Genomic DNA, 14,529 nt, shown 5'->3' on the forward strand with positions numbered 1-14,529 from the left:
GGATCTCGTAGATTTCATCCCATGTAAAGAAAATAGTGCTACCAGTGATGAGTCGTTACATGTCTTTAAACCTGGAGTAAAGCCTTAATTATGTTGAGTTCACCTTTAGTCTGGTCTCAAAGTACTGTTGGCAATCTTTGGACCCCGGTTTAGGACTCAATGGTCCGCATGCTCAGCGTCCAGATCTGAAAGTTGAAGGAGGCTGTGTGTGTAATCACACGATGATGCACAAACAAGTGAGATAAGGGATAAGAATTTATTCCATCATTATTATTTTTTGTATTCCCATAAACAAAGGACCTGCGGTTGCAGAGAATCTCAAACGTTTCGCCAGCAGAGGCTTGTCATTTAAAAAAAAAAAAAAAGGAAAAAAGAAAGTATCTTTAAAGTCAGAGGCAAATATTTCACAATATCTACATTGTTAAAAGTCACAGTCAGCTCATCTAACCCAGAAAACAATCCAAACATAAAACTGAGTGAAAATCAAAACATTAAACAAGAACATAAAACTACAGGCCAGAGCTCCTTCACATGTGTTTATAATGGACAATTCTAATGGAACAGCTAACACGTGTAATGCTTCAACTACGCTCACTTCGAGTAAATAGGATATCGGCCACTGCTGAAAACACATCCTTCATGAAACATTTTCATAAGCACTTCTTTTCTTTTTTTTCTTCCCCCCACTGTTGTCGGTACATCAGGTCAACATTGCACAACCCAAACAAACACAGATCCATAGACCCTCTTCTAAACCTTCTCGGCCCGGTAAGAGGCCAGCTAAAGCGTCAAATACCGAGCGGAAAAACAAAAAGCCCGACCCGCTGCAACTACAGTCACCGTGTGACGCCTCAGCCGCTCAGCGACAGTGAAGTGAAATCTCTCTGTGTGGACAAGTCGAGCTTTTACCGCCGACCGTGAAGAATGACGATGATGAGTGAAACTGGACGCAGAGTGCTCTGTGGGAGATGAGAACATATTCAAATGTTCATAATATTATTGAGATGAATCATAACTTTTTCTTCTTCTTTTTTTTTTTTAGCTTCTGAATCTAACTACAAACCCTACGACTGGCAACACGCACACGCACATACACACACACACCCACACCCACCCACCCACCCCCACACACACACACACACACACACACACACACACACACACACACACACACACACACACACTGTAGTACAAAATGGCTACTGAACATGTAAACTCTGGAACAGCAAAAGGAATTATTGCTACATGATTATGAACAGCAATGAAGGAGAGGAAAACTACTCTGTTGGCTCCAGGATATTGACAACACTAACAACATTAAAATGAATTTGTTTTACAGCAACAAAGAACAAACGGGGGACATAATCCACGCTGATATAACGCTTGAGTTTACTGAAGACGTGGGATAATATGGAAACAGGTTACAGGACTGGAAGCTATGAACACACTGTGTGAGTCGGCTTTAAGTGATGCGTTTAAGGATGGAGGAAAAGGTGGCATAGGAGACACTGAGGTAAAGCCATAGCAGGTTGTGGATACAGCATATATAACAACATGTTTGTTATATATGGGCTCTACTCGACAGCCACAGTGATGCACTAGTAGAAATGCTATAATAAAACCTTTGACTTAGTATCGCCGACTATGCTTCTCTCAGCTATGCGCGTCTCTGGATACAATCAGATGCAAAGGGCATGAATAAGGCAGGGTAAAAAAAAAAACAAAAAAACATCATAACAAAAACATTTACAACTCCAGACAAACATAGTTTCAACAGTATGGGTCGACACAAATACTTTTGTCAAGACGCAATAAGTTAAAAACGTGTATAAACAATAGTAATGACTTGGCTTCTTTTAAAATTCCTTCTTAGAGAAAAGAAAAAAAACCCAAACATACAAATTATATAAACCCATCAAACGTGCAACAATAAAGAAATCCCTTCTCCCTAGACGTCAACCCAAAAAGGTAATAAGATGAAAACCTATGTATACACACTAGTATGTACAAGTATTGGAATAAAAGAGTGATATTATCTATTTACAAACACACATCAGTCCCTGATCGATTAAGGCCAAAGTGCTGTAGAGGTCGACCGCTGCTGCACTGGAGTGTTCCTCAGTTTGCAAAATGCAAAAGAAGCCGTTATAAAGTAATACTCAAGCATAACTTCTCTTTCAAACATATAAAACTAAGCAAACTTTAGCATTAAGAAACACAACTAGCTTAAACTTTACCATTTTTGCCAGCAGTTCCTGGTTTCCTTTTTTTTTTTTTCCTTTTACAAAAGCGAGATATTTCATATACATACAGTAGCACTAGAGTTCATATGTAGAGTTCCAGTTCTCAGGACAGGTCTTCTGGGACGTCCTGTAGTGTCCTCTCGTCCTGAGAGAGAGAGAGAGAGAGAGAGTATCCGTGGGGGAGTCTGGACGGTTCCTCCGCCGCCGTTCAACGCAGACGAATGCGGGGAAACCCGGTGCGCTGGAGTGGGCGGCGGCGGCGCTGGTCCGGAAACCGCGGTGCCGGGCGATGGGAGAGTCAGAGCATGCCGAAGCCCTCGCTGCCCTCGCTGATGGCCAGCTTCAGCATCTTGTGCAGCTCCTCGTAGGAGTCGTAGGTGGGGAGGCACAGCTGGTTAAAACTAGACAGACAGAGTCAGACAACGACAGAGAGTCAGCGAATGTTTAGATCCCGGTGAAGCACTGATGCAACATTTACACATTAAGCTCATATAATTGAATGGATCTACGCATTCAAAATGGGGTTTTTCTTATTAATGAATCCAATGAAAAGACCAACAATAACTCTGTCCTCTGTCAGGTTTGGACCACGAGAGACTTGATAATGATGTCATGGGTTCACCAAACTCATTAGGGTACATCATCTTGAAACCATGAATTTCTACATGAATTTTTGTGCCAATCCATCAGATATTCCACCATAAATATAAAAAAACGGAGCTGGGGCGGTTACCAAAATCAGTATATTTCATCCTCTGGGGACAATAAATGACTGCAAAAAAAAAAAAAAAAAACGTCCGTCAAAGTAGCTGTCGTTGAGATCAGTCTGGATGGAAAACTGACTGACGCTGCCGTCCCTGAAGCCTCAAGTCTCCCTCCTTTGAGCGAATCTCAGCAGGTGTCGTCCTACTCACCACGTGTGTGCGGTGGGCAAGGTGCTGTGTGTGGGGGCAGCGATGATCTGGAAGGAGGGGCTGAGGGTGTTGAACCCCCCGGGGGGCAGCTGAGAGGAGCCGGTGGTGAACTGGAGCAGACGCGCCAACTCCTCCTGGGTGAAGCTGGACACCACGGCCCAGAACCACTTCATCACCTGATCGCAAACAGAAACGCAACGACGCTCAGACAATTTCAAAAAAAAGAAAATCGGTGGCCTGCTGTTAGAAGAAAACCAGAGAGAGAGAGACACAGTTTCACGTGACGTACTTTCTCTCTGAAGTGCCACGATCCTCCGACGATCACGGCGTGGGCCTTGAAGTCCTGCACGTTTATATCTCCGGTGCCACACATCAACAGCTGAAGAGATTAAAAAAGGAAAAAGAAAAAGGAAAACAAATAATTACCCAGCAGTGTTTCAAAGATCAACCAGATTTTCCTATAATCATCACACATACCTCTAACTCATTCTCATCAAATATGGCTAGAAGGTTTTCTGGAACCACTTCGTTCAAACCTGAAATTGAACAGGAAATTACACTAATTACACGCACATTACCGGAGATCTCACACGAGAGGAATTGGCAACGAAACGCGGGCCGACTTGCAGCTGCGCTAGTGTCCTCACCTTTCAGGAAGTGTTCCACCTCGTCTCTCACCTGGCTGGCTAGTCGGTACTGGGCCAGCAGGTTGAGATAATGCATCTTGTTTTCATTGGTAACAGCGATCTGAGATCCCCCTGATATTAGCTCCACCACCTGCGAGAGAACATGTGGCGCGGTAGAAACGTCAAAAGAGCCAAAACGGCAGAAGTGTGGGTCCTTCATTAAGAAGCGGCCAGAAGAGGCAAGGTGTCAGAAACAGGGTTTGTTTGGTGTCGCGCACTTGACAGCTTTGGCATTCATGGCCAATTAATATCTAAAAGTTAAAAAAAACAACAGTTTGGAGCAATATACATGTGCATCCAATTAAAAAGCAGCGGGTTGAAGTCGCCATGGGAAGTTCCACAGCCAGTTATTGTGTGGCATTTCATAACAAGCAACAGAGTTCAAAACGGGCCATGGACATCAAACTCTCCCCGCCTTTCAGAAAAGCGCTTGCCAAAAGAGCAATATGGTTTCTTTTGTTTGGTTTATTGCTCCTTTCTCCTGTGAAATTACATCAGGGGGAAAAAGGGGGAGGTTCATTTCCAGAGTGTTGCCTCACCTTCTCCAGCTGTCCCGACTTGCTGTACTTCTCCTCGGCGAACACCAAATCCATTTCGCTCACGTCATTGTTTAGGATGAAGCAGACTTTAGTTTTGTAGAACTCCTGGTCGTCCGTCTCAAAGTACTGTGCGTTGGAAATTAAAAAAAGGGAAAAGACAGGAAAATGGCGGGGTTTTTTTCTTTCTTAAATAAACACGGCATTTCGTCATCTTGATGGAAGTATAAAAAGATGATTGGGTCGGCTTTAGTCCTCAAGCTTTGAAATCTTAAGGAGTCAGGATTAACAGGAAAACACGCCGGCTTGTTTTCCATGAACTAAATCACGCCAAGAAACAAATCAGGTTTATTGGCTTTGAGAGGAATGTTGAGAAGTTGATGAGACGGACCAGCTGACAACATAGAGTAAACAATGAAAACCGTCCAGCGTCCGAGGAAAACATCTCTTCTGGGGGAATGTGCTGTGTTCCATACCTTGTAGTTCATCCTGAGGCCGATGATCTGGGCCAAGAAGGAACGCGTGAAGCGAGCTCGGACCAGCTGTTTGTAGGCCCCGCCCAGAGCCGACTCGTACAGGCACTTCCCCACGACGCGACCCGCAAACTCGTACATCTTCAGACGCAGGTGGGTTGGCCGCTCGGCGTTTGGGTGCACCTGGAAAATGACGTTGAATGCACTCTTATTTGTGTTTTTTTTTTTATATGATATAAGAGGTTTTGAATGTGGAAGACGGCACAAAGACTAACTCACCAGGCCCTGGTTGTTGTCGCTGAAGCGGGTGAACAGTTGGTTGGAGGTGTCAAAGAGGGTCTTACAGACCAGCTCAAACCACTCCCTGCGAGGACCTCCCCAGTCCAGCGCTGCAGAGAAAGGTGTGTTTTAAGGCCTTTTTTTTAAATGTTCAATTTCTGAATTAGAACTCATAAACTTAACACACGATGCCTCCTCAACTATTGTCGTTCACCTTCCTCATCCTGAAACACGACCTCGAAGTTCTTACTCCAGTCTGACACCGAGAAGTTCTTCGTGGCCTTCAGGGACTGAGCGACAAGACAAACGAAGAGGGTCAAAATCATGGCGATCGTTACGATCACACGGCTGTTCTCGCAGCGCGCGGATTCATCGTGCAGTAAAGCGGCGCTCACCGAGTCCAGGATGGAGTGTCGGGTGATTTTTAGGCAGGTCTTGGTGCGAGGTCTCTTGGAGTGGATGTGCCTGAGTTCGCGTTGAAAGAAGTTCACCTTGTCTTGGAACGTCTCGGAGCCACCTGTGGTCAACACCGTCAAATTACCGCCACAGTCTCCACAAAAAGGACAGTATCTACCGAGTGCAGCTCAAGAACTGAAACAAACCGATGTTCTTGTGCAGGAAGCGAATGAAGGTGGCAGCCATGATGTTCCTGTCTTTGCAGCTGAGCTCCACAGGAGGCTGTATCCCGTCGTCCACCACCAGAGTTAGGTACTTGTGGACCGGGTCAGGACCATGATAGGCGAACTGAAAGGAGAGCGGAAGATGACTGCGATTGCAAAAATCACATCAGAGCGGCCTGTTCTCCGAGGGCTTCTGAACACAAACGTCTGCCTACCTTCGTTCCTGGACACACTCGAAAGGTGAAAAGGCGCCATGGGATGATTTTCAGGTAGAACTCCTTCACGGATAGTTGCTGTTTGGCATAAAAAGTCCACGTCAGCATCATCTTACATGAACGTGTGTCGAGTTCTCTCAAGTACAGCATGTCTTTTACTTCCTTATATTGACAAACTTTGAAAAAAAATCCTACTAATTAACAATTACACGCTGGCCTCTTACCTTTGGCGATATGTAACAGTAGACCTTTTTTGGTTTCTTGACCTTCTCAGGTTGTCCCTCCACAGGAGAGTCGTGCTCGTCCTCCTCTTCTCCCATGGAGGGCCTCCTCTGGGGGGCCAGTAAAGAGGAGGCCGGTAACTGCCATGAAGAACTGTAGTTCCCATTGCTGTAAAGGTATGCCTCGAAGTAGATGCTTATGCCTGGAGTGGACACATTCTTCTCCACACAGGTCTTCTCATTCTCTGTAATGTGCAATGAGAGTATCAGGCTATCAGTAACACTGCATTTACGTGCCGTCATATTTGTATTTTTTTTGTATTTTTCTTCCGCTCACCACTGAGAACAATAATGTCAAATTCCCCGTTGCTGAGCGGCTGGTCCTTGTAGGAGATGCGGGCCCTGAAACAGCCCGTCTTCCTCAGAGTCAGTCTCAGCAGAACCTGGCACTGCTGCTTGTTGAGCGTCACCGACTTACTGTAGTACTCCTCCAGACCGTCATCGTCCACCGTGCCCAGCTGCGAGAACAGGAAAAACCAAAATGAATCCCAGCTCACATTACATTACAGCACACTGGATGATAGAAAAAAAAAGGGGAGGGGGGGGGTTGTTTCCTTACAGAGTGCACGTGGACAGTGTAGTTGGCTTCGTCTGTGAGGGATGTGGAGTTACTGGTGGGGTTCCCGTACTCGTCTCTGGGCTCGATCTGCAAAGTGTGCTGCTGGCCATTTGTTAGCACCAGGGTGGAGAAATGGTAGGCTATCTTGGTTTTGGATGGGACAACTGTACCTGAAGGTGAATAAAAGAACAGACGATTACTCTATCAGCAACACACACACACACACACACACACACACTTGTCAAATCAATAATCGCATGCAGCAAAATACGAGTTGGATCTAAAACACCACCTGGCTGAAATATCTTGTAATACGGGCTGTAGGCCACATTGAGGCCGCCGAGCTTGACGGCGACCTCGTAGCGTCCGGCCTTGCGCACAGTGAAGGCCACTTTCACTACATTGGACTCGGGTTCTTGCAGAACCTCCTGTGTGACAGGGATGTCCAGAGCCAGTTCGATGTGTGTGATGTTGACCCTCAGCCCCACAGGCCGGTGGGCGGGAAAAGGCTGGCCGTTCTTATAGAACAGCTGAGAAGACAGAAGCGCAAAAGAGACCACAACAAGTCAACGTCACCCTTCTTGATATAGTTTTGCCGACCAAACATCCAGTGGATGAGACTAGAAACGAGAGGTACGTTGCATCTTTATGAGGAGTCAAGTATCACCTGGACTCTGAAGCTCATGGTCTGCCCCACTTCCTGTGGTTCCTTCCAATCCCAAGACACCTTGCAGGAACGTGGGTCAAGGTAGTTTCCCCGGACATAGTCGTAGATGCTGCGGTCGCCTCGTCGCCCTGGATCCTCATTCTGCAGGAAGCTGACAACCCGCGCCGCAAGCTCACAGAGGAACTTGATGGTGAAGACAAACGCTATGATGGAAACAGTAATTCCACCTGTCGCAAGAAGGGAAGAAGCAATAGATGCAAGGTATTTATTTGCTTTTGAAATAAGTTGATTCATCACAAAAAACAACAACAGAGCAACGTTTAAAGTTTGACTCGGGTTTAAGGCTATACAAATACTACAGAGCAATTGTTAAAAACCGGTCTTACAGCCTTACGGTGCTTGCAGAAACAGAATGAGTAATGTGTTCAGCAAAGGCCGGACCGGCCGAGTCAGAACCAGTCCCCGATCCAAACAGCTCACGCAGGACTCACCAATCACGTAAAACATGAGGTCCCTTATCAAGAAGCACAGCGCCACAGTACAGCCAAATAGGAGAGCTCCCGCTGAAAAGACAATGGGGCATTGTACCGATGAATAAAGACAATTAAGACAATACACACTTCCTGCTCCGAGCCTGCTGGTTACAGTTTGATGCTTTTACTTTCTTTTCTTCTTAAGATGTTGTTTAACCTCAGGATGGACATTAGCATCACTATATTACGGTTTTATACAACGCAACATTTGTCCTCCATGTGAAGGAATGTCGTGTTTTTGTAAACAGAGATGAAGCAACGCTGAACTTCTCCATTACAACACTTGAGCTACGTTAAGATGAGATGCGACTCTTGTAGCAACAACACTTGGCAACACTTACCAGCGTTACAATCCATCATATGTTTACATCTTGTATCAAAATACCTTTTAATAATCTGCCGCTGTGTTGAAGCAGCCCCCCCCAAAAAATGATCAGGCTCTCACCAAGTGTCCACTTCTCATTCAGGCGCCTCACAGCGAGGCTGTGCACCAGCCGGATCTCGTAGTCCTGGTCCCGACTCCCCCTAGAGTTCTGGAGGATCTTGATGCCCGTAGACAACTTGATGTAGTCCTCGTAGTAGTAACCCCAGCCAGCTAGAGACAGCTGCAGCTGACTGTCGAACTGAGCCAGATCATCCAGATTCATGCAACGCAACTTCTTCAGTCTGCGGCGGGAAACAAAAGCGAAAGTATATGAAGCGGCTTGATTACTGTCCAAGTACAGCCTTCAGAAATACGACCCGAACACGACTGTTGACTCCACGCCTATAAGACCGCTGACTGCACACAACAGGTTGTCCCCACACACTAAACAAACAAGAGGAACCTCAATGTTATCAGCTGAACTCGTCAGTTATGTAACTAGGGTGCAGCGAGACGGCGCGGCGTGTTTCACATAGTCTTCACAAAAGACTAAAGGTGAGGTTTTACTATAAGCACAGCAGAGAAACATGCTTAGCTTAGGAGATAAAAGGCTGCAACCGTTAAAACTCAAACATAATCCTGCAACTTTTCATTTTAAAACACATTTTTTATCCACCTTTTATTTACCAGCATGCTGCTGCTGTTGCGATGGTTTACTGTGATAATGAAGAGAGATATTCAAGTATATAATTGTATCTATTTTATCCTCTTATATATAATTACACTATTTATCTGAGAAGTAATAAGAGGCTCGTGTGAATCTGCAACCAATCCCCATTTACGGTCAATTTTTAGCCAGGAAACGAGCGTGAAGATCCTCGTCTGTTCCTACACAGTTTGTCACTGAATGACTGAATGAAGATAGTCATAATTGTGTTATCAATAAAAGGTTTAAAGTCCAATCCATCAAAGCGGCAATAGCGTGACGGACACAACCTTCAGAAATGTCACACAGTGTCCTTAAACACATAATGATGTGATCGTGTGTTTGAGACTAATTGCAGCGTTTCGATGACGTCTCCTCACTGCCTGTTATCGACAGAGAGCACCCAACGCACGCACACAAACATCTGCATCGCCGCAGGGTCTCACACAAACGGTCTCGTAGAATACTTTTTACTGCAGTGACCCTCTGAAACGCTGCAGCCTCCACAGCTCAGTGTCAGCAAACTCCGCCGGGCCGTGAATGGAGAGGCTGCCCTCAAGTGGACATATGTGAACACAACCTTGAGTTAAGTAGCATGAAAATGACCACATAACCAGTTCTGAGACATTTAGAAAAAAAAACTAAAAATATTCAGAGAAAGACATTTATGACACGCCAACAAGAAATTGTCTCCGGGAAGAAAAAAAAAAGGAAAGCACGTTGAAGTGAAGCTCTTTCTATTGCTTACGTATGGTAATAGTGGCCCAGGTTCTGGGAGCAGAGCCACTCCTGGAAGGCAAAGTCTCGGAGCAGCTGGATGTGGGCCTTCGCAATCTCCCTCCAGCGCTGCTGTTCCTTCACCACCTCTTCCAGACGGCTCAGTACACTCAGACTCAGTTCCTCCAGTGTCTGTACATCTGGATGACACATGAACAGCACATTAAAAATCCCCCCCGATCACATGCAGGCCAACAAATCAGCCTCGGTAATGCCCCAGCACAGGCTTTAAATACTGATGGAAAGTCTATCATAGCAAACATTTAAAAGCCCGGGCTGATTGTCCGTGCATGCACCACGCATCTCATGAGCCTGAAAAAGGGATAAAAACCAAAAAACTGACCAGGGTTAAACTAATAAGCAACACAATCTCCTTGCATTAAACAAGTTTAAGTCCAGTTAGACTTTCTGCAAAAGCTCTGAAAGGTACTGGATGAGCTCGTGGGTTAGAGAAACCATCCGAACCACAACGTTTTAAGTAATGACCTATCAAGCAGGAGTGCCAGCTGCTTACTTCACCGGAGGATCAGACTACCAACCAGACTTCTACGCTGTGATGTTCATCTCAAGTGAAGAGGACTGCGAGACACTGACCTTCGAATAGGTGCCTGTATTGAGAGAGGCTATGTCCTTGGAGCCATTCCTCAATCTGACTCTCTTTTCCTTTCTTCCAGCGCACTTCCCAGAAGAAGATCTACAACACTGAGCAGAAGAGGAAGGTCAGGAAGAAGCGGCGGTCCATCAGACCATCTTTCAGCCTTCACTCAGACCCTCAGCGCGCAAAAGAAAAAGTCCAGTTTCCTACAATTGGAGAGAAACTGCTTAGGCTGAAAACGGCCAGACCAAAAATGAAAAGAGCAAAAAGCTTTCAATTTTAAACAAATGCATTTAAAAAAAGAGGAGAATTGGTCAAACAGACGGGACATTAGCACGCCTAGGAGGAGCTGCACAGTAAACTGCTTTGTCAAGAAAACATGAATATTTAAGCGTCACCTTGGAGAAGTGGTGGCTGATGGGAGAATAGCATTACATGTAATCAACAGCACTGAAATATGCATGAACAACTTGGCTAAAGGATGGTCATAAAACTCTCACCAGCCTCTGTTTTAGCCCGGGACAAACTATCAGAGAAGCCCCGGTCAGATAAAGTGTAGTTACACTCTTAATCCAATCCAACAACAGCAGTCCAGGTGATGGTGCTGAATGAACGGTGGTAGCTCAGGTGTCAAAACGTTTCAAAATGTCATCCACCGTTATAAACAACCACAAAGCTAATTAAATAAGCTACCAAAAAAAGGTCAGCTTTAGGTAACTCTACCGGACAGTTGCTTGAACGACGTTTTGAAAACCCACAAAAGCACCGGGTGCGGAGCATAAACCGGCTAAGTGCAATATCACAAATCCTCTCTGGTCTATTGTCACCTGGATTAAAGCTGGAGGCTAATGTTAACAACTGTTAGCATCGTGCCGACAAAACTGCTACAGTAGCAAGAACTAGCGAACTACAGCACAATGCTAGCAGCTAGCCAACAATGTCAACGGAATTTCAGGAAGCTTGTCGCCGACCCGTGGCGGTTATCGAGACGCACATCGCAGCGCGTTCATAAGACACCGCTCGAAATTACACAGCAACACAAACCAAAATTGCAAGCATACAAGTACAGTTAATATATTATATTAAACACTGCAGCTACCTTCGTCTGTTGGGCATTAGCTTAGCAGCCGGAAAATGCGCAGAAAACGTGTCGATTTTTGATGACGTCACCCGTAATCGCATTCTCGACAGTACACGAGGAGGGAAAAGGAGCTAAATCCACTCAGTTCTGTGATATCAAATACAAACCATGGTATGTACTCTATAACTGCGTTACGCCACGACTGTCTTGATAATTGACATCCCGTATATGTTATTTTGTATATTATTAATTTGGCGTTGAAGCTTTTTAGCAGGCAAGACGCTGAGCTAACTTAGTTAGCCTAGCGTCTAAAGTAATGTGACATTACAACTCAATGTACCTTACGTTACACTTACAACATCAGCTACTGAAATGAATCATGTATGTGTTAACATATATAATAGAGATTTATCAATCCAAAGCTCTTGATTTCAACATTAATGGGATTTAATCTGCTCTCCTTAAAATGTTGCGACCGTGAATGTAGCCCGAGTTAGCTTCTCGGTGTTTGTTATTGTTGGTATCTAAAGAAAAGCTTCAACAACGTCAGATTTAGTTTAGTTTTTCAGTGATGAAACGTTAGGCGTTGAGAGGTGGTGGTTGGTGTTTTGTATAATGTTTCGACAGTGCAGCTATAGAACGAAAGATGCTCTTGGTCGTTACATGTTGGTCGTAATGCGTTGCTCTGTGTTTTACCTTGTTCATTCTAGGGCAAGCAGAAAACAAAGAAGTTTGCTGCAATGAAGAGAATAATCAGTCTGAAAGATAACAGAATGTGAGTTCTCTCTGTTTTCTATCATAAGTCAGTTTAACCATCTTATTCTGTCCATCTATTACATCCAGCTTAAGTTTCTCATATACAATATACAAAACGTGAATAGTTACAGTATGCTGGGATCTTAAAAGTCAGTGCAAGCGCTATAACACCTTGTTTGCTTTGTAGAAAAGAGAAAGACCGGGCTAAAGGAAAAGAGAAGAAGAAGAAGAAAGATCCCTCAGAGCTGAAGCAGAGAGAAGTGTAAGTTTGCGACAACAAAAGTTTCAATCAAGACGATGAAGAACTTGAGGTGGACGGCTCTTTGATTGCGTTTCTACGTTTCTCGCAGGACAAAGTACCCATCATGCCTGTTCTTCCAGTACAATACTCAGCTTGGTCCACCGTACCACGTTCTAGTCGACACCAATTTCATCAACTTCTCCATCAAGGCCAAACTGGACATCGTTCAGTCGATGATGGACTGCCTGTACGCAAAGTGTAAGAGACTGTTGTAACTATTTATGATGATTATAACCGTTTTCTCAGTTTAATTATTGCAGTATATAATAAGAGTCATGATAATTCACAATTTGCAATTTTTTTTCCCTCCAATCCAGGTATCCCATGCATCACAGACTGTGTGATGGCTGAGATCGAAAAGCTCGGAATGAAGTACAGAGTCGCGCTCAGGTACAAGCTGCAGAATATACAGCTGCGCTTGTTCTATGAACTCATGAATTCACAAGTGACCCTATAATTACATAGCTTGTGCTTGTTTTGTATTTTGCAGGATAGCCAAGGATCCGAGGTTTGAACGGTTGCCGTGCGCACACAAGGGGACATATGCCGATGACTGTTTAGTCCAAAGGGTGACGCAGGTAATACTCTTTAACAGTTAACATGTCCTGTAGGTGTACGACAATGCAGCCGCACTGCTCCTGTCTGTACCGTAGACTCACACACCAGCGTATCTCGGTTCTTTTCAACGCCGTATATAAACAAATGTACGCCGTGTGATGCGTGGTGAACGCCACAATGTCTTAAGTAATGGTCTTTTTTCACCGCCATAGCAGAAGCAGCAGAGGAGTAATTGATCGTATTTAAAACAAGTCGTCATGTCATTGTAGTGTGTAAATGTATGTCATGTTGCACTTTTGGTATTTAAGTTTATATCATAAATGTATATCCACAGCACAAGTGTTACATCCTGGCCACTGTGGACAGAGATCTGAAGAGAAGAATCAGGAAGATCCCCGGCGTACCCATCATGTACATCTCAAACCACAGGTAACACTGTTTCAACGCTTGCTTTAAATGTATGGCAGCTTTTATCTGTGATAAATCAAATGTCATTAAAACCACAGCTGTACTGGTTGTTTATGTTTATTTGTTTGTTTTTTTCATACAGGTACAATATTGAACGGATGCCTGATGACTATGGTGCTCCAAGGTTTTAACATTTCTACAACTGAGCTGGACCTGTAAATAGACAAAGTTTCCTGTTTTAATATGACTTTCCTGTTATGTCCATCATAAACAGTGTGAGGTTTGATTTGGTGGTGATGGACTGTGTTTGATCCAACAGCAAATTACTTGTGTTGCTTTTCTTTATGAAACTTTTTGTTACCGGAATAAATCAAATTGTTGCAATGTCCACGTGGTGTGTGTGTGTGTGTGTGTGTGTGTGTGTGTGTGTGTGTGTGTGTGTGTGTGTGTGTGTGTGTGTGTGTGTGTGTGTGTGTGTGTGTGTGTGTGTGTGTGTGTGTGTGTGTGTGTGTGTGTGTGTGTGTGTGTGTGTGCGTGCGCGCGCGCGTGCGTGTGTCCAGTTTTACTCAACACACCAAATAGTAGAGGCATGTTTGTTGTATGATGCTGATTTACTACGAGTAAGATACACGCGCAGTTTCAGGTTCCTGTTTTGACGCAGTTTCTTCGGTCTTAATGAATTTGTCTTTTATTTGATTACATAATATATGTATTTTTCTTTTTATTGAGATGTACAAAGTTAGGAGGTAATGGAAATGCTCCACAACTATTGACAGATTAATTAAAATTAAAGGCTTTGACATGACCAGAGCATGCTGGATTACCTTTTTATAGTTTTTATTTCACTTTTAAGAAACATTCCATTTACTTTAATTCATCCGTCCACCGCAGCACCAAACGCTTCACTGTCGCGTTCGCACGGCTAACAGCCAAAAAAAAAAAAGCACTCGGAACATATGAATAAACGACAAGCGGCT

At 44.4% G+C, this 14,529-nt stretch overlaps 2 protein-coding genes across 2 annotated transcripts; one reads left to right on the forward strand and one right to left on the reverse strand.

The window, feature by feature from the left end:
- Positions 1–242: 242 nt before the first annotated feature.
- Positions 243–11,616, reverse strand: arel1 (apoptosis resistant E3 ubiquitin protein ligase 1). Its single transcript, XM_068721551.1, has 22 exons — positions 11,548–11,616; positions 10,448–10,654; positions 9,825–9,993; positions 8,452–8,672; positions 7,965–8,036; positions 7,474–7,700; positions 7,099–7,336; positions 6,807–6,976; positions 6,525–6,705; positions 6,191–6,432; positions 5,967–6,044; positions 5,734–5,875; positions 5,527–5,648; positions 5,346–5,421; positions 5,132–5,241; positions 4,856–5,035; positions 4,383–4,508; positions 3,805–3,934; positions 3,635–3,693; positions 3,447–3,536; positions 3,158–3,333; positions 243–2,644 (listed from the first exon to the last, which is right to left on the reverse strand). The coding sequence occupies exons 4-22, from the start codon at positions 8,651–8,653 to the stop codon at positions 2,542–2,544; spliced, it is 2,724 nt and encodes a 907-aa protein (XP_068577652.1). The 5' UTR covers positions 8,654–8,672; positions 9,825–9,993; positions 10,448–10,654; positions 11,548–11,616; the 3' UTR covers positions 243–2,541.
- fcf1 (FCF1 rRNA-processing protein) lies at positions 11,606–13,940 on the forward strand. Its single transcript, XM_068721552.1, has 8 exons — positions 11,606–11,700; positions 12,240–12,304; positions 12,473–12,547; positions 12,636–12,784; positions 12,904–12,976; positions 13,077–13,164; positions 13,479–13,573; positions 13,695–13,940. Exons 1-8 carry the CDS (start codon positions 11,698–11,700, stop codon positions 13,741–13,743), a joined length of 597 nt encoding a protein of 198 aa, XP_068577653.1. The 5' UTR covers positions 11,606–11,697; the 3' UTR covers positions 13,744–13,940.
- Positions 13,941–14,529: the final 589 nt, after the last annotated feature.

This window comes from Cebidichthys violaceus, unplaced genomic scaffold (genome assembly GCF_023349555.1).
Source record: "Cebidichthys violaceus isolate CVI_PGR_0920_01 unplaced genomic scaffold, fCebVio1.0.p SCAF_28, whole genome shotgun sequence".
Classification (NCBI taxonomy): Eukaryota; Metazoa; Chordata; class Actinopteri; order Perciformes; family Stichaeidae; genus Cebidichthys; species Cebidichthys violaceus.